General features: G+C 25.1%; 2 protein-coding genes across 3 annotated transcripts; one reads left to right on the top strand and one right to left on the bottom strand.

The window, feature by feature from the left end:
* Positions 1-484: 484 nt before the first annotated feature.
* On the bottom strand, positions 485-7909 carry LOC122502453 (autophagy-related protein 13). Of its 2 annotated transcripts, none has more exons than XM_043612509.1 (5): positions 7109-7909; positions 5335-5683; positions 4886-5069; positions 4395-4740; positions 485-1784 (listed from the first exon to the last, which is right to left on the bottom strand). In XM_043612509.1, the coding sequence occupies exons 1-5, from the start codon at positions 7259-7261 to the stop codon at positions 1572-1574; spliced, it is 1245 nt and encodes a 414-aa protein (XP_043468444.1). In that variant the 5' UTR covers positions 7262-7909; the 3' UTR covers positions 485-1571. The 2 variants fall into 2 exon arrangements, with proteins under 2 accessions (XP_043468444.1, XP_043468443.1); XM_043612508.1 differs by having other exon boundaries at positions 4386-4740; positions 7109-7900.
* Positions 7910-8336: 427 nt separating this feature from the next.
* LOC122502452 (ATP-dependent RNA helicase WM6) lies at positions 8337-16287 on the top strand. Its single transcript, XM_043612507.1, has 9 exons — positions 8337-8506; positions 9964-10177; positions 10426-10646; positions 10848-11031; positions 11669-11787; positions 12870-13148; positions 14900-15037; positions 15327-15444; positions 15788-16287. Exons 2-9 carry the CDS (start codon positions 9976-9978, stop codon positions 15799-15801), a joined length of 1275 nt encoding a protein of 424 aa, XP_043468442.1. The 5' UTR covers positions 8337-8506; positions 9964-9975; the 3' UTR covers positions 15802-16287.
* Positions 16288-17825: the final 1538 nt, after the last annotated feature.

Genomic DNA, 17825 nt, shown 5'->3' with positions numbered 1-17825 from the left:
CTACTTTTTTAACTATTATCAAGAAAATAATTTAAATCTTTAATAAAATTACTTTTATAGTAATTTGAGAAAATCAAAGGTCTGAAAATATTCTGCCTCTTTTTCAATTTTTTTCTTAAAAATTGATAGACTTTAAAAAATTCATCCGTAATTTTGTAGAAAATATGTTTTTGTATTCACAAAAAAATTATTTTTATTATGTTTTTGAAAAAAAAAACATTGTTTTGAAGTTGAAAATGTTAAAAAAAATCATTATTATTCAATTTTTTATATGGAAATTCACTCGTTTATTTTTCTAACATAATTTCAAATCATAATTTTATCATAATTTTTTTGTATTTCATACTTTTTATTTTAAAAAAATTCACTTGGTTATTTTTCTAATTTCAAATCAAAATTTTATTTTTATACTTTTTTTTTAAATTATGATTTGATGAGCAATGTTTAAAAAAAAAATGCTTCAAAAATAATAAGAACCATTTTTTTCACTTGGCAATTTTTTTGTGAATACAAAAACATATTTTCTAAAAAATATGAATGGAAATATCGTATAGATTTTAAAATCTATCAATTTTTAATAAAAAAAAAATCGAAAAAGGGTCAGAATATTTTCTGAGCATTGATTTCCTCTCTAAAAATTACTATAAAAATAATTTTATCGAAAATTTAAAATCACTTCCTTGATATAGTTAAAAATTTAGTCGACGTCTCCCCTTAAATATTATTATTACAACCATTCGCATCATAAAAAAAACTTTCCCACGACACAAATACAGAATTTATTTAATTTTTTTCTCAAAAACACACACTCTGCATTCTAAACATTAAAGAAAGTTTTGTAAAAAAAATATAATAAGTACATTCTCATATTTTCCAATTAAAAAACAAAAATATAATTTTTTCTCTCTTTATACAATTTTTTCAACGACACTTTAATTCCAATGGGAATCATAATTTTGGTTTCTTTCACTTTTTTCTCGTATTTAAACTCTAAAAACTTGAAAAATGGAAAAACATTTCAATTGTCGAGTCAATTTCAACAATTTTATACATTTTAATTAAGGAATTTTTTCTAAATCGAGATTTTTCGTAATAATAAAGAAAAGTTTCATAGAATTCTATTAAATAAATTCAAGAAATTATTTGAAGTTGAAGTTTAAGGAGAAACTGAACGAGGCGAAGAAATCAATTTTCTCGTACGTTTCAAACAAAAAGAAAAGCGAAATAGAAACTAAAATAAATTTTTTTTCAGTCATTCACATGATTATTTCCATCCCTGCAATAGTATTAACAATATAAATTAATTATCAAATGATGCAACAGTATCTTATCATCTTATCTTAGGATTCAGTTTTTCGAAATTCAATCATGATATAAAAAGCTTGATATGAGACATAGTTTACGAAGAAGGGACCACCGAGTCTTTTTTTCAAATAAAAAAAAAACACCGCGAGGTAGAATTCTTTTTTCTTTTACTTTCAAAAGAGGAATTTTAATATTCCTTTTTGATAAAAGAATATTTAATTCTTTGTCATTTTTTTCTTTCGCATTTTTTTTTTTTGTTGCAATATTCAATTATTATTCTCCGATTGATACAGAGATGATAGTAGATCTTCATACCGTTGCATATCAGTTTCGAAAGTTTCAAGTTTCTTCGTCAAATCGCCCACTTGATCGGCCAACGTTAATTCCTCCGTGAAAGCTTGCAATTGCGGTGCACTTTGACATTCCCTGTAAAAAACTCCTAGATCGCTATTTGTATTTGTCCCTGCAAATGGCGTTTTCTGTAAAAGAAAAAAAGAATTAATTTTTCTGTTTCTTTTTTTTTTGTGAAAGCAAATTAAGTACTTTTTGTTAATTTAGTTTCGAATCGACACGAAACTGAAATTGTAACAAATATTTAATTTAATAAATTCTTCTTTCGATTTTAGGAAGATATGTGTGTAAAAGTTGACAGAAAAAAGTCTTTCACTTTTTTATAAAATAGACGACGTTTCGGTGGTCTGGAAATCGAAATATTATCAATTACAATCATTACATCAATTTATTAAGCAAGGGGAATTTATTACTAAGAATTTGTACATCTTCCTTCTTGTTAATAGTAAAATTATTGTATTTAATATTTAAATCTTCTCAGAAATTTCTTTTACGATTTTTCGGAGTTCAACCTCATAAAAAACAATTATTTTTTATGAGTTTGAACTCAGGAAATTTTTTCAAAACGAAAAATCAGAAAATAAATTTTTTTTTAAGTTAAATTTATCTCTAATTTTCATTTGTTTTAATTTTTAAGAAATTTCAAAATTCAAAACTACCTCTTTCTTTATTTTTCATTTTTATTGGAAAACTGATAGTTTTTCACGGTAAATTATGTAAAGTTAAAAAATGTGACAACAATCGGTTTTCAATCAAATAAACAAAAAATTGTTCAAAAAGTTGTTTTTATTTTCTTGATTTATTGGAAAAAATCTCAGCTTTCCAATGAAAATATAATAAACTCTTTAAAAAAAAGAGGTAGTTTTTGTGAAAAATAAGGTAATCGCAAAATTTTTAAAATTCGTTTAATTCATTCAAAGGGTGGTCACAATTTTCAGTTTATCAATTTCCCTGACAATTTACTGACATTAGAATTATTTTCCCTGACAAAATTTTTTTTACAGAAAAATATGAAATTAAATTAAATTATTTTCTACAATTTCCAACTACATTTTATCTCTAAATCAATTATTTTAAATAAATTTTCGAAAGTTCTTCTAGAATTCAATTATTTAATTATAAAACCTCAATTTTTAATAAATAATTGAAATTTGATAAAATCTTTCAAAAATAATTGAAATTTGATAAAATCTTTCAAAAATAATTGAATTTTTGAAAAATATAAATAAAAATAATCAAATTTTTGAAGAATTTTAATTATAAATATGACCATGATTTCTCCGAAATTTTAATAAGTATAAAAAAGTAAATTTTTATTTACATTGTTCAAAGATAATTGAATTCAAAAAATATATTATAGAAGAATTCTAAGAATTAGTTTTTAAAAACATTTTATTAATTTTTCGAAAATAATTGAATTTCATAAAAGACTTTTTGTATAATTTAAAAAAACTAATTACTTTTTTTGAATTTTAATTAAAAATTTTGAACCTATGATTTTTTTCTCTAAAATGTTAAAAACAATTTTAAAATATTATTTTTTGTGTATATTTCAATTTTCGGAAATATGTATTTGAAAATACTGAAAATATTGAATTTTAAAAAATTAGAAGCTAATTTTCATTAATTATTTCATTTTTAAATGTCCATTTAAAGATTTTTCATTAACATTAACATTAAAATTTAATTATTTTAAACAATGATTCAAAAATAATTTTTGAATAATTTATTTATAGTTATTTTTTGCACCATAAAAATCGAAAAAAGTTGTTTTTTATACTGAAAAATGTCGTATTTTGTTGCAATATTTGTAAGAAAAGTCGAAAAAGTCGCAACTTTTGAAAAAAAATTGAAAAAGTTCTCAATTTTCTTAATTTCTCGGAACTAATGAGACAATAAAATAACTCTATCACAGAAAAACAATGTTCTTCTTTTGTTGAATTAGATGAGGTGACAAATAATTTATTAATCTATTAGAAGAAATAGATTTTCGATACCAATTAGTGATAAGTTGATTACTGTTTTCTATTAAAGTCATATCTGAAAAATTAATTTTATTATCAGCTTGTAGTTCATGAGAGAATTTCAAGTTAATATTAAAAGAATTAGTATTGATTTTTGATATCAATTAGTGATAAGTAGATTATTTCGAATCTATTAATGTTTTTTTTAAATTTTATTAATGTTTCTATTAATATCTGAGAAATTTATTTTATTATCAACTTTTGTAGTTCACTGATTCACAAGTTAACTTGAAAGTTAATATTAAAAGAGTTGAAAGTATTAATCAAGTTCAACTTAATCTTTATGACCGCATTTACCTCTTTTACACACAAATCTTCCTAAAAATCAAAAAAAGAATTTATTAAATAATCATGGAAGGATAAAAACATTCATCTAATATTAAATTCAGTGCAGGCCTCGGATCGACTTTAAGGAGCAAAAAAAGTCGCTTTAGAATTTTATTTTGTATTCCCGATTTTACCCTTTCACTGATTTCTAAATTCAATTTTTCAAAACTTGAATAATTTTATCGAAATAAATTTCCTACATTTTATACCTAAAGTATGGTTTTTCCGGCAAAACTTGGAAAAAAAGTCAAAAAAAGTCGTATTTTTTTGAGAATAGTCGAAAAAAAGTCGAAAGTCGATACGAGGCCAGTCAGTGCTAAAAATTCGTTTTACATATAAAAATAATGAAAATAAATTCTAACAAGTATATAGAATTACCAGGTCTACCATAATGAAGTCGTCGTTTGCACTGGTGATCGAACAACTGCTTCGTCTCGAGCCATTTTGTGAATTACATTTACAAGTTGCATTGTCATTTGATGTTTTCTCAGTGTTTCCATTACTGCTGTCAGTCGCCGCTGTTTCTGTCGTTGTTCCCGTTGCTGGGCCCGTTGTCAATGTCGTTGAATCCGTGCCCGACGTTGGTAATGGTGGTGAATTTTGCCTCGAGCTTAACAACGAACTAAATGGAACATCAGGAATCACCAAGTCCTTCTCATTCACCACCACCTGTTTATTTAGAACGAATGCTCCAACCTTGATTGTATCGCTCAGCGACTTTGACGTCTCCTCACTTTAAAAAAAGACAAAAAATCGTTAAAAAAAATTATCAACCCTTTTTTTTGCAATTAATAATTTTATATTAATTATAAAACTAATTAATTGTAAAATTAAAGTATATAAAATTAATTTTTCTAAAGAGAGTAGGATTTTTTCACCTCTGTTGATATCGAGCGTGCCTTGGACTCAGATCCGAATGAAAATGATCACTTTTAAGCATTATTGAATCGCGCCCACTGTAAGTTGGCGAAATTGTCATTTTCGTTCGATATGAAACTGATAAATAAATTGTACCAACTGGAGTGCATAATTGTCCAACTCGCACGCGTTTGTAATTATCACCTGTAGAAAAAAAACGTGACAATTTAAAATTTCTTTGATATTTTTTTCTTCTTTGTTTTTATTGAATTTTAATCAATATTTATTCAATCAGTTCAATTTCTTCGTTAATATCGCAAAAAGTTACTTTTACTTTTTGCGATATTTACGAAGAAATTGAACTGATTGAATAAATATTGATTAAAATTCAGTGAAAACGGATTTTTCAACATAAAAAAAGAATAAATAATTTTCTAATTAGAGTAAAAAAAGAATTTTTTTCTTTTACCTAAAATATGAAGTTGAGGTTCTCCCATATAAATTCTATAGCAAATAATATACGAATCGGGACCTTGTCTTCGACTTAATTTATAAGCGGGCGTCACTCTCGATACGGAGAGTAAGGATTTAAGTAAAATTCCCATTCTATTGTAAACTGTGTATGTCACTCGAATTGTGGGATCACTTTGTTCGGGCAAAACACCAAGTGTCCATGTCTCCAAAACCATCGTGTCACCCTCGACCGTTCGAAGTGAAATTTCAATGCACAATGGAATGGTCGAACTAATTATATCACTGCACAAAACTTTTCTTGCTTCCAGCAATACATCCGGCAGATCTTGAATTGCCAAATTAAACTGCAATGAAAAATATTATTAATATAAATTAAAAATTAACTTTAAAAAATATTAATACACTTTAAAAATAATCCCGAACGTTCAAATTCGCAAAACAATTTTAAATTATAATTTTAAAAATCAAAAAGAAAATTGCAATTACATTTCACTTGTTGTAAATAAACAATCAACAGTCTTCGCACTTATTTATTAAAAGCTACTATTTATTTTATTACTTTTAATTTGCTAATAGTTGAAATAAAAAAAATTATTCTCATATTTTCAAATATCTTAATAAAATTCTCCCAAAAAGTTCAATTCTTTTCATAAATAACAAAATTCTTTGTATAAATCCAATTCTTTTCTTATATAATAAAATTCCTTGCAGGAATTCAAATAAAGAAATTCAAGTATTTTAAAAAATTTCAATAAAATTCTAGTCAAAAATTCAATTATCTTCACAAAAAACAAAATTCTTCGTAAAAATATAATTATTTTCAAAAATTTTAATTCAATTCTTCAAGGAAATTCGATTCTTTTTATACATAAAAAAATTCTTAGCAAAAATTGAATTCTCTTTAAAAATTTCAAAAAAATTATTCTCGAAAAATCAATTACTTTCATAAATAATAAAATTCTAGTCGAAAATTCAATTCATAGAAAAAAAAATTCTTCGTAAAAATCAACTTATTTTCAAAAATTTTAATTCAATTCTTCGAGATAATTCAATTCTTTGTATACGTAAAAAAATTCTTAGCAAAAATTCAATTATTTTCATAAATAATAAAATTCTAGTTAAAAATTCAATTATCTTCATAAAAAAGAAAATTCTTCGTAAAAATTCAATACTTTTCATAAAAAATAAAATTCTTCTCAAGAATTCAATTATTTTTAAAAATTCCATTATCTCCATAAATAACAAAATTCTTCCTATAAATTCAATATTATTTTCAAAACATTTAAATAGAATTCTTTGAGAAAATTCAATTCTTTTCATAAATAATAAAATTCTTCTCAGGAATTCAATTATTATAAAAAATTTTAATAAAATTCTTGGCAAGAATTTAATTACTTTGATAAATAAATAAAACTTACAGATGTATTTCAATTATTTAAATTTAGAAAATAATTGTATTTTTGAAGAATTTAATATTAAAATTTAGAAAATAATTAAATTTTTTAAAAATTTTAGAATTGAAATTATTATCAGCAGAATGAGAAAAGAAAGTAAATATTTTTTATGAAAATTAGGAAAATGTATAAAAGGAGTTTTTTTGTTGTCAAATTTTCGAAAGCTACTTTTTCAGTTTTAAAGCTTTTTTTTAAAATTAATTATCGAGTGCAAAGCCTGAATCAGTCGTATTTAAAATCATGCGAAAATCAATATAATTCATTAATAATAGCAATAAAATAAAAATAAAAATTGCAAAACAAAGAAATATTTACCCAATCAGTTCCCGATGAATTTGGTTTACATTTTGTATTGAATTTTTCACCAATTCTCGATTGCACAATAATTTGAGCAGCTTTTAATGCCAAAAATTTAGTAAATTTATCCAAGTCCTTTTTATCTTGCATACTTAATTTTAATGTTGACATTTTCTTTTTGCAAAAAATAAATTTTCTCTTTTTTTAAGAATTCTCATGAAAACAAGAGAAAATATTCAATAAACTTGTATGTATCATTAACTGTGACGCATATATTATTGACATTTCATAAATACCAAACATATTTTTCGCTGACATATGCAAAAGCTGTCAATTATAGAGGAGAGAGATTGGAAAAGAATACTCTAAATAATGACCTTTTAATGTTATCAAACATTTGTGTTATTATTTATTATTAAATCACTTATCACAAATAGACGTAGTAATTGATTATTTTTCTCTTTATTGAATCACATTCCAATAATAGGTTTTATTTTTCTTTTCATCTGTCACTATTAGTAAAAATTGCAATAAATTTCCACACCTTAAATTGTTTTCCGTTTTCGAACAAATGGAAACAAAAAACACTTGACACTTTCTGGTATTAGGGAAAATTGTTTTTCAATTCTTTTTACTAAAAAAAACTTGATCATTTAATAAATTTATTCGGGAAAATGAGAGAAATTTCCCTTCACAAACTTGTGGGCAATCGCCATTGTCGTGAATCGTGAAACATAACCTCACTTTTTCTAAATTCTATAACTTTTCTTTCTTAAATTTGTTTAATAGTTTGAAATTTTCCAGTAATTCTGCTTTTTTTAATTAGACAATTTTCTACTGTAATGTGTAATTTGTTTTTTAATTATTTATTTTTTAAAAACAGGACATTTTTTTATAATACACGCCTTATTTTTGATTGGTCTATTCTCACGTGACTGCCACACTTTTCGCGGGATTTTTGAATTGACAACATTTTAAAAAGATGGGTTTATTGTTTTTTGTTGTAAATATTAACAACTTGGGGGGAAAATTTTTAGAAAATACTGTATAATATTTTGTTGTTTGAATAATTTTGCACTAAAGAAATTAATAATTGGGGAAAATGTAATGTTATTTAGTTGTAAAAGAAAAAAGGTGTCGCTAGTGTCGGGAGTAACTACCAGTAATAATCGATTATTGCCACTCCCCACCAATTCAATTTCATTGTTTCCGTTTTTTTGTAATGGCGTCATTCCACATTCCATTCCAGTCTTTCTTGTTCAGTTTGGCGTCGTCTGCCTGCTAGTCATTACACTATTTAATTTAGTGTAAGAAAGAAAGGGAGAAAAAGAGAGAGAGAGAGGAATTTCCGGTGTGTGTGCGATCATTTTCAGAGAGAACTACGTGTAATTGTAGCGTCTCTTCCATAATATCAATGTAAGTAAAAATCCACTTTTATCCAACGTATATTCTTACCATCGTCTAAGTTTATGCCGATAGAAAAAATATAAATGCATACAAAAATACACGATGCACTTTAGTTTTTTCCATTCTGTTAATTTACACTTTGTTTAAACAAAGAATGCACATTCTTTTCATATTTTCCTTCTCGGTCTTTTTTTACAATAATAAATATCAAGGTTAGAATATTTGTTTCTATAACAAAAATGTTTTTCTTTCAATAATTCTTTCTTTATCGATTATAATTTATAAATGGAGTAATGGCGTCTTTAGCATCACGCTTGTATTTTACCGGATGTTTTTATTTTACTTTTTATTGCTTGTTTTCCTATTTCTGTACTTTATTTTTTTTTCTATCTTTTTTTTAATTTTATTTGAGTCTTTTTTTGTTTTTGAAATAGCGTTAAAATGCGTTATGCGTTAAAAAAAAGGGGGGCAAAAAAAACCGTTTTCGTGTAAAATGGCGGATTTTTCCATGAATTCCGAGATCGGAGGGATTTTATTTCGTACGTGGCATTAAATGAATTATGTAATTTTATTTGCTTATCAAATTTTTTGGTGAATTGGTCGATAAAAAGTATATGAACGAAAGATTATTTTTTTTCTATATTGTAGATAATTTGAAGGTTATACGAAAAAGATTTGAATAATTTGATTGGTTGGAAACTTTCCATAAACTGGGAATTTTCTTTTTAAAGGTCGAATTTGTTCAGTTGTAAATTATAAATTCAGGGTTTATTTATATTCTCTACTTTCTTGTAAAATTAATTTCTATTTTAATATTGTAAGAGAAAAATAGTTTTTTGACTTTATTTGAAAAGCGGATAATTTTTTTTTTTAATAAACAAAACAACTGGGGAGGAAGAAAATTATAGTTTTTGAAAATTGCAACTTTTTCGACTTTTCTACCTACCAAATATTGCAATAAAATATCAGTTTTTAATATAAAATGCAACTTATTTCGATTTGATTATTACTTTTTATATTTTTCAATTATTTTTAAAAAACTTTATCAAATTTCAATCATTTATTAAAAATTGTGGTTTTATAATTAAATAATTGAATTCTAGAAGAACTTTCGGTAAATTATTTAAAATAATTGATTTAGAGATAAATTTTATAGTTGGAAATTTTAGAAAATAATTTAATTCAAGTTTTAGAAATTATTAAAATTCATAAACTTTACTCATTTTCCGTAAACTTTCATATTTTCCTGTAAAGAGAATTTTGTCAGGGAAATTGATAAACTAAAACTTTGGCCACTATATGAAAATTAATTTTTAAATTAATTTTAAAATGATGAATCTAACAGATAGGGACATCAGATTTTTCTGTGATTGAATTATATCTGTTCTGAATATAAATAATTTCTTTTTTATAATTCTTATCATTGTATTTCTTTGTGGAGGCTAATGATTTGTTTTTCTTTGCAGAAATTAGAAAAAATGGCCGATAACGACGATCTTTTGGATTACGAGGATGAGGAACAAACCGAGCAGGTTGTCGATGGAAGTGGTGATGCTCCTGCCAAGAAGGAAGTTAAAGGTACATATGTGTCAATCCATAGCAGTGGATTCAGAGACTTCCTTCTTAAGCCGGAAATCCTGCGAGCCATCGTCGATTGCGGCTTTGAACATCCTTCTGAAGGTATATAATTTTCATTTCAAAACAAATTGAAATTTTGAAGAATAAGAAAATTTGAAATCAATTTCTTTACTTTATTTTCTAAGCATTTATAAATAGTAATTGGAAAATTGTATGATGACTTTACAGATAGGGACAACTGATTTTCTATCATGATTGAATTATCTGTTCTGATTTTTTATCGAACTTGTGAAATTTCCTTTTTTTTCGCTAAAAATTAGAGAAACTTATGGTTTTTTCTTTTTTTACAGTTCAACACGAATGCATTCCACAGGCAGTGCTTGGCATGGATATTCTTTGCCAAGCAAAATCCGGTATGGGAAAAACTGCCGTGTTTGTTCTCGCGACACTTCAACAACTTGAACTCACAGAAAATCAAGTCTATGTACTTGTAATGTGTCACACGCGAGAACTTGCATTCCAAATTAGCAAAGAGTACGAGAGGTTCAGTAAATACATGCCCCAAGTTAAGGTGAGAAATATTTCATTTCTATTGTTATTTTAAGAAGTTTTTTTTTAAGGATTTCGAATGATGTAAATTTTTTCTTAGCCAAAGAATGATGACAACCATTTTACCACTACCCACTACTGATGAAACCTTAAAATAATTTTCTTTTTAACATCCTTTTCTTTTTTTTTAGAGCAAGATTATAATTTTTTTCTTCTTTTTAAGGTGGCTGTATTCTTTGGAGGTTTGCCTATTCAGAAGGATGAGGAGGTTTTGAAAAGTTCTTGTCCTCACATCGTAGTCGGAACACCAGGTCGTATTTTGGCGCTAGTCCGGAGCAAGAAACTCAATTTGAAGCATTTGAAACACTTTATTCTGGACGAATGTGACAAAATGCTCGAACTATTAGGTAAGTTTAGTTCTTTTTGGAAAATTTTTTGAATTGTTTTTACCAGATCCAAATGATGTAAAATTTCTCTTAGCCAAAAAATGATGACAACGATTTTTTACCACTACCCACTACTGATGGATCTTTGAAAATTAAATTAGTGAAAAGTTAGCAGGCTTCGCGCTCATCTACTAAAACCTACTATTTACTACTTTTTTACGTTATGATACTATTTGGATACTTTTTTTTAGATTTCAGCCACTAAAAGCTACTATTTCTGTTTTCTTTGAGAATTTTTTTCGCTAATACTAGAATCACATTTTTATAAAATTCTTCGCAAAAATTAAATTATTTTTATAAATATTGAAATTTTTTTAATGAATAATAAAATTCGTTGCGCAGGAATTCAATTTATTATCTGGATAAGAAAATAAAAAATATGGATTAGGAATTTTTGTCAGTTTTCTGAAGTGTCTAAAACGAGTTTTTTCGGTCGTCAAGTTTAATTTTTCGATAGCTACTTTTTTAGTAATTTTTTTTTTTAGTTTGAAAGCTGCTACTTTTTACTACTTTTTTCAAAATTAATTATCTAGTGCAAAGTCTCAGTTATCTATTCATTTGTCCTTTTTTTCTAAATAATTTTTCTTTCCTTTTACAGATATGCGAAGAGACGTACAAGAAATATTCCGAAGTACACCACATGGCAAACAAGTGATGATGTTCAGCGCCACTTTATCAAAGGACATACGACCAGTCTGCAAGAAATTCATGCAAGATGTAATTAGTCAAAAATCTTCCTGTTCTCTTCGATCTCCGTTCGTCCTCACTTGGTCCCAGGACAAAGCTCATAAATCTCGATCGAGGCGCACCCGCGGTTTAGGATAGTTTCCGCTTTCAAGAACGCTATTCTTTGAACAAAAAAAAACACACACTAGTTTTCTGGGGAAATAATGCCTTAAAAAAACTCCCAATTTCCTCGATTTGAAAATTCCAAACAAAAAATCCTACGAAAAATGCTCCTTTGAGAAAATCCCCCTGCAGAAGTCCATCAATAATATAATCCACGTCTGTCAAAATCCTCGTCTGTCAAAATCCTCGTCTACCAAAATCCGATATCCATCAAATATACATCTCCATATCGACCAAAATCATTTTTTTTCCTACCGAAAAAACAACCTTCCAAGTAGGAAACAATTCCTTGTTTATAAAATCAAAAAAAAAAATCTTCAATAATAAAAAAAAGTACGAGAAGCCAAAAAGGGTTGCAAAATTAGAATTTATAAAAAAAAATTAGTCGAGCATGTTCGATACAAGTTAAACAAGACTTGGATGTGAGAGAGAAAGAGGAATATGATATCGAGAAGTCTGGAGTGGCTGTTCAATTTCTGGGGTGCGCCGAGTTTATTCTCTGTCAGGGTGACTGCAGACCGTTTACATTGAGTGTTGGCACTACCGAGAGGTGGAATTCGCCGAACCGTATGTAACAACAGTTAGAAAAAAATAACCCAATCAACGATTGAACATACCTCCTGAAAAAAAAAATTAATAGAGAAGTGGTGGCACGCCTTAGATTATAAAAGAGATCGATTCCTGGGTTCCTAGTGTCATTGAGACGGTTTTTTTTTTAATTTCTTTTTTATTTTAAAAAATTAATTAAATTAACTGAATTAAAATTCCCAATTCAAGAAATTAAAATTTTTGTTTTTTTTATTTAAAGTTTGTATTTCGAGTTTAAAACTTTTTCTATGGTATTTTTGATTTGATTTTAGATTTTTTAAAAAGTGAAAAAAAATGGAGGAATTGTCGGGGTAGAGTGAGTTTTTTTTTCTTTAAAACAAAAACAATCTATTTGTCTACAGCCCATGGAAGTCTACGTGGATGATGAAGCGAAACTCACATTACATGGTTTGCAGCAGCATTACGTGAAATTGAAAGAAAACGAGAAGAACAAAAAATTATTTGAACTTCTCGATGTTCTTGAATTCAATCAGGTTGTGATTTTTGTTAAATCCGTACAAAGGTGTATGGCATTGGCGACGCTATTGACCGATCAAAATTTCCCGGCTATTGGAATTCATCGTGGAATGACGCAAGAAGAAAGATTATCACGTTACCAGCAGTTCAAGGATTTTCAAAAGGTATTTAACCTACTTTTTTTGATATTCCTTTTTTTATTTTAAAACTTGCTTTTAAAAAATTTATTTTCTGTTTTTTGACACATTTTTCAAAATTTGAAAATTTTAACTATTTGTATTTTTACAAATTTACGGATATAAATTTATTATTATAGGGATCACAGTGAGTCCCCTTTTTCCTTTTTTATCCCCTTAAATTATTAAATTTCACTGAAACGCCTAAATTTATACATTTTCTCCCCTTTTCCCCTTATTTTTAAGAAAAACTCATAAAAAATCTTATTTTTTTCGGAGTAAATTTTATTATCTTCGAAGTAAATTTGTTTACACTGAAAAAAAAATTTATTTGACAATCGATTACTTGCTATTATCAATTAAATATTTAATTGAATCAAATAATATTTATTGGAGTCAATTAAATGGTATTTGCTTCAAATATTGAATTATTGGTTCAAATACAATTTTATTGACTCCAATAACTATTATTTGATTCATGGAAATATTTAATTGATAATAGTCAATTAATTAGGTATTTGAATCAAATAAATTTTTTTTAGTGTAATTTTTATAAATCAAAAAAAATTTTCTTTGAAAATAATAAAAGTAATTCTGAAAAATACCAATTTTTAATATTAACTTTTATTATTTTTTAAAGGAAATTTTTCCAAGTCACAAATTAATTTTACTAATTTGAAAATCCCCCTTTTTTTAAAACTGAATCCCCTTTTTGAAAAATAAAATCCCCCTTTTTGCCCAATATTGCATAAAAAAAATCACTGTGATCTTTGTTATTAATATATCGACTTTTAAATAAATCGATTTTTATTTTACCATTTGGATTGGAAGTATTGGCGATTTTTATATGTATTTTTAAAATTTTGAGATTGGTTTGTGTAGTGATTTTTAAAGTGATATGAAGTCTCAGGCCTCGGATATTATGATTTTTTCTACTATTTTCCAAAAATGCGACTTTTTTCAACTTAGTTTTTAAAAATTGCGACTTTCTTTGCTTTTCTTCCAAATATTGCAACAAAATACGCCATTTTTAGTATAAAATGCAACTTATTTCAATTTTCTTTTCTTTTTTTTTTGAGATCCAAATGATGTTAAATTTCTCTTAGCCAAAGAATGATGACAACGATTTTTTACCACTACCCACTACTGATGGATCTTGAAAATTAAATTAGTTAGATTAATTAATCAACTAAATTAATTAGTTGTCGAAATATACAATTAAACAGACAAAAAGATAATTCGAATTTTGTAAGATTTATTTGAAAATAATTGATTTTTGTCAAGTATTTTGTTACAATATTTTGAAAATCATCTTTTAAAGAATTTTAATTGCAAATTTTGAAAATAATTGAATTCTCAAATTTTAATGATTAATTTTCGAGTGTAAATTAAAAAATGAAAATTAGCTTCTAAAGATTATATTAAATATATTTTTAAAAAAATTAATTCTCGGAATTTTTTTCATTCTAATTTTTTTGAAATTCAATTATTTTCAATATTTTCAATCGCATTTTTCAACTCAAGCTTTTAATTTGAATGATGCTTTTGATTTGAATGCTTAAAAAAATTATTGTTTGTGAAAATGGGACTTTTATGAATGAGCGTGCGTAAGTATATGAAATTTGGCTTTTTAAATTTTTGTGAGTATAATTTTTGATTGCTTGTATGAATCTGAAACTATCCGTGAATTTTTTTTTTTATTTCTTTAAAATTATAATTTTTTTTTTACCGAATTGCAGAGAATTTTAGTGGCAACAAATTTATTCGGCAGAGGAATGGATATTGAACGAGTAAATATTGTCTTCAATTACGACATGCCTGAAGATTCAGATACTTATTTACATAGAGTAGCAAGAGCTGGACGTTTCGGCACAAAGGTATTTATTTTAATTTGAAAAGTAACAATTTTAATCAATCGATTTTTTTATTTTCAAATATTTTTATATAATTTTCTTTTTTATTTTCAATCCATTTTATTTTATTTTGCATTTTATATTCATTTTTTTGATTTTTTGTTCTACTTTGTATTAAATTCTTTATATTTTTTATTCATTTTACTTCCTCATCGAAAATTTTATACTGATATTTACTTTATTGTTGTTTTTAATTATAATTAATAAAAAAATGCAGTAAAAAGAAGAATAAAATTTCTATTTTCAATTTTAGGGTTTAGCCATTACTTTCGTGAGTGACGAGAGTGACGCCAAAATTTTGAACGATGTTCAAGAACGATTTGACGTAAATATTACGGAATTACCTGATGAAATTGATCTCGCCTCTTATAGTAAGTTTTTAAAAAAAAATTATTATTTATTACTAAATACTTCTGTTTGGTTTTTTTATTTCTCCTAATTTTTGAAGATTTAATTACGTATTTTTTCAATAGCATTTGTTTTATTTATTATTTATATTCAACAAATACTAATATTATTGAAATTATTATTATTAACTATAAATTTATAATTTATATTATAAATAGTACATTTTATTATCTTTATTACTTTAACGTAAATTAATTTTCCTTTGCAAATTTTTTTCCTATTCTTTTTCTAAATATTTCATTAAAAATGTTTGAAATCCGATTTAAAACTACAATGAATATTAAAAACAAAATTTTTTTTTTGCAGTTGAGGGACGGTAGATTTTAAGCACCTTGAAATTACAATTAATCAAGAAGAATATTCCATTGAATGTTGAAATTGGAACTTGAGAATTCTCGTCGTATGTAAAGGACTAAAATGGAAACTCATCATTTTTATATTCTGCAATCGACTCTCGTTTATGAAGTAATATTTTTTAAGAGTGACTTGTGAAGTTTAATTACAATAATTAAGGAAAAGCAGAAAATTCAATTCCTTTTTTTTATCATTATTATTGTATTAACGTCAAAAAAGAAAACATTTAAATTGAATTAAATGAGAATATTGTTCCTTTAGTATTAAAAAAAAAAATAACACACACACACAAACACAAAACTAAATAAACGGTAAATTCTAAAATCTAGAAGTTACCGCATGAATTTTGAAACTTTGTAGTACGTAATGTAGTTGTATGTAATATCTACAATACAGTACAAAAAAAATGTGGTAAAAGAAACAAGGAAAAAAAACTCGTATTTTGATAACAATTTTTCATTGTCCATTCTGTTGCATTTTTTGTCCAATATTATTTATAATTGGTATCAATTATTTTATAATAATTGATAAGTAATTTAGGATAAATTTGTAAATGTTAAGTACTTACTATTGTATTTAGTTTTTCTTTTTCGAAAATCATTGGAAATCATTCATTCAACTTTCTCTTTTTTTTACTCTAAAAAGAAAACAATTTCATAGAGTATGTAAATAAGTATTTTTTCAGTAGTTTAATAAAATAATGTCTACTCACATTTTTTGGATATTTATTTATTTTTGCCAAAAAAAACATCTCTTTTGTACAAACGTTGAAAATTTTTTATTTTTAACCCTGGTTTATAAAAGTTCCTTCAGCGAAACTTTAAGGAATAGTCTTTTTAAAATAATCTACTCTTAGAAGTATTATATTTTTATAAACATTTAATGTACATTTTTTTATAAAAAATAAATTTCAAAAACTTGTCACTAAAATATAATTTGTTTTTATTCTACTTTTTGGAATTTGAATATAAACTGTAGTATATAATAGAAAATAATTGTATTAAAATTAAAATAACCTGACTTCTTAGAGTTAAAATTCAGGCCTCGGATATTGACTTTTTCGACTTCTTTCGACCATTTCTAAAATAATGCGACTTTATTCGACTTAACTTAAAAAATTGCGACTTTTTCGACTTTTCTTCAGGGTGTCAGGAAATGTCAGAGAATTTCATTCAAAGTCAGGGAAATTTATATAAAAATTAGAATTGTTTGTTTAATTAAAAATTTTTTTTAATCTTACAAAACTTAAAAGATTTTTATTACCGTTTGTTTCTATCATTAGATATTAATTTATTGTTAAATATGTCAGTTATCATATTTGGTGCCAAGAAAGCAGAAATAAAATTAGTAAAAAGTCAGGGAATTTTTTTCTCAATCCTTGTTAGACGAAGAAAGCTTTGTTTCGAAATATTGCAACAAAATATCAGATTTTAGTATAAAACGCAACTTATTTCGATTTTTATATAAGGCGTGAAAAATAACTATCGACAAATTTTTCAAAAATTATTTTTGAATAATTTTTCTAATAAAATTTTCGAAATATACAATTAAAAAGACTTTGAATAATTGAAACTTTGTAAAATTTAATAGAAAATAATTGATTATTTCAAAGTATTTTGTAACAATTTTTTAAAATGGTCTTTTGAAGAATAATAATTGATTACCTATTTCCAAGTAATTTGTTACAATTTTTTAAAATTATCTTTTGATGAACTTTAATTGCAAATTTTGAAAATAATTGAATTCTCTAAAATTTTAATGAAAAATCTTCAAGTGCAAATTTAAAAATCAAAATTAATCAAAATTAGCTTCTAAAAATTATCATTAAAATATTTTTAAAGAAAGTAATTCTCAGAATTTTTTCATTCTAATTTTTTAAAATTCAATTATTTTCAATATTTTCAATGACATATTGTCGAAAATTGAAATACATATACAAAAAATAATAACACTATAATTTTTTAGAATAATTTTTAAGTGTTGGAAAAAA

Source organism: Leptopilina heterotoma, unplaced genomic scaffold (assembly GCF_015476425.1).
Source record: "Leptopilina heterotoma isolate Lh14 unplaced genomic scaffold, ASM1547642v1 Lhet_23, whole genome shotgun sequence".
Lineage (NCBI taxonomy): Eukaryota > Metazoa > Arthropoda > Insecta > Hymenoptera > Figitidae > Leptopilina > Leptopilina heterotoma.
The sequence above is the reverse complement of the archived record's forward strand: the minus strand, read 5'-3'. Positions and strand labels throughout refer to the sequence as shown.

What these genes read in the sequence shown, in the direction of transcription:
- LOC122502452 (XM_043612507.1), top strand. Translation starts at nt 9,976, where the DNA reads ATGGCCGATAACGACGATCTTTTGGATTACGAGGATGAGGAACAAACC. An exon ending in CTTTGAACATCCTTCTGAAG is followed by an intron (nt 10,178 to 10,425) that starts GTATATAATTTT and finishes CTTTTTTTACAG; the next exon opens with TTCAACACGAATGCATTCCA. An exon ending in CAAAATGCTCGAACTATTAG is followed by an intron (nt 11,032 to 11,668) that starts GTAAGTTTAGTT and finishes TTCCTTTTACAG; the next exon opens with ATATGCGAAGAGACGTACAA.
- LOC122502453 (XM_043612508.1), bottom strand. Translation starts at nt 7,261, where the DNA reads ATGTCAACATTAAAATTAAGTATGCAAGATAAAAAGGACTTGGATAAA. An exon ending in ATTCATCGGGAACTGATTGG is followed by an intron (nt 5,684 to 7,108) that starts GTAAATATTTCT and finishes TTTTCATTGCAG; the next exon opens with TTTAATTTGGCAATTCAAGA. An exon ending in ACTTCATTATGGTAGACCTG is followed by an intron (nt 1,785 to 4,385) that starts GTAATTCTATAT and finishes TTTCTTTTACAG; the next exon opens with AAAACGCCATTTGCAGGGAC.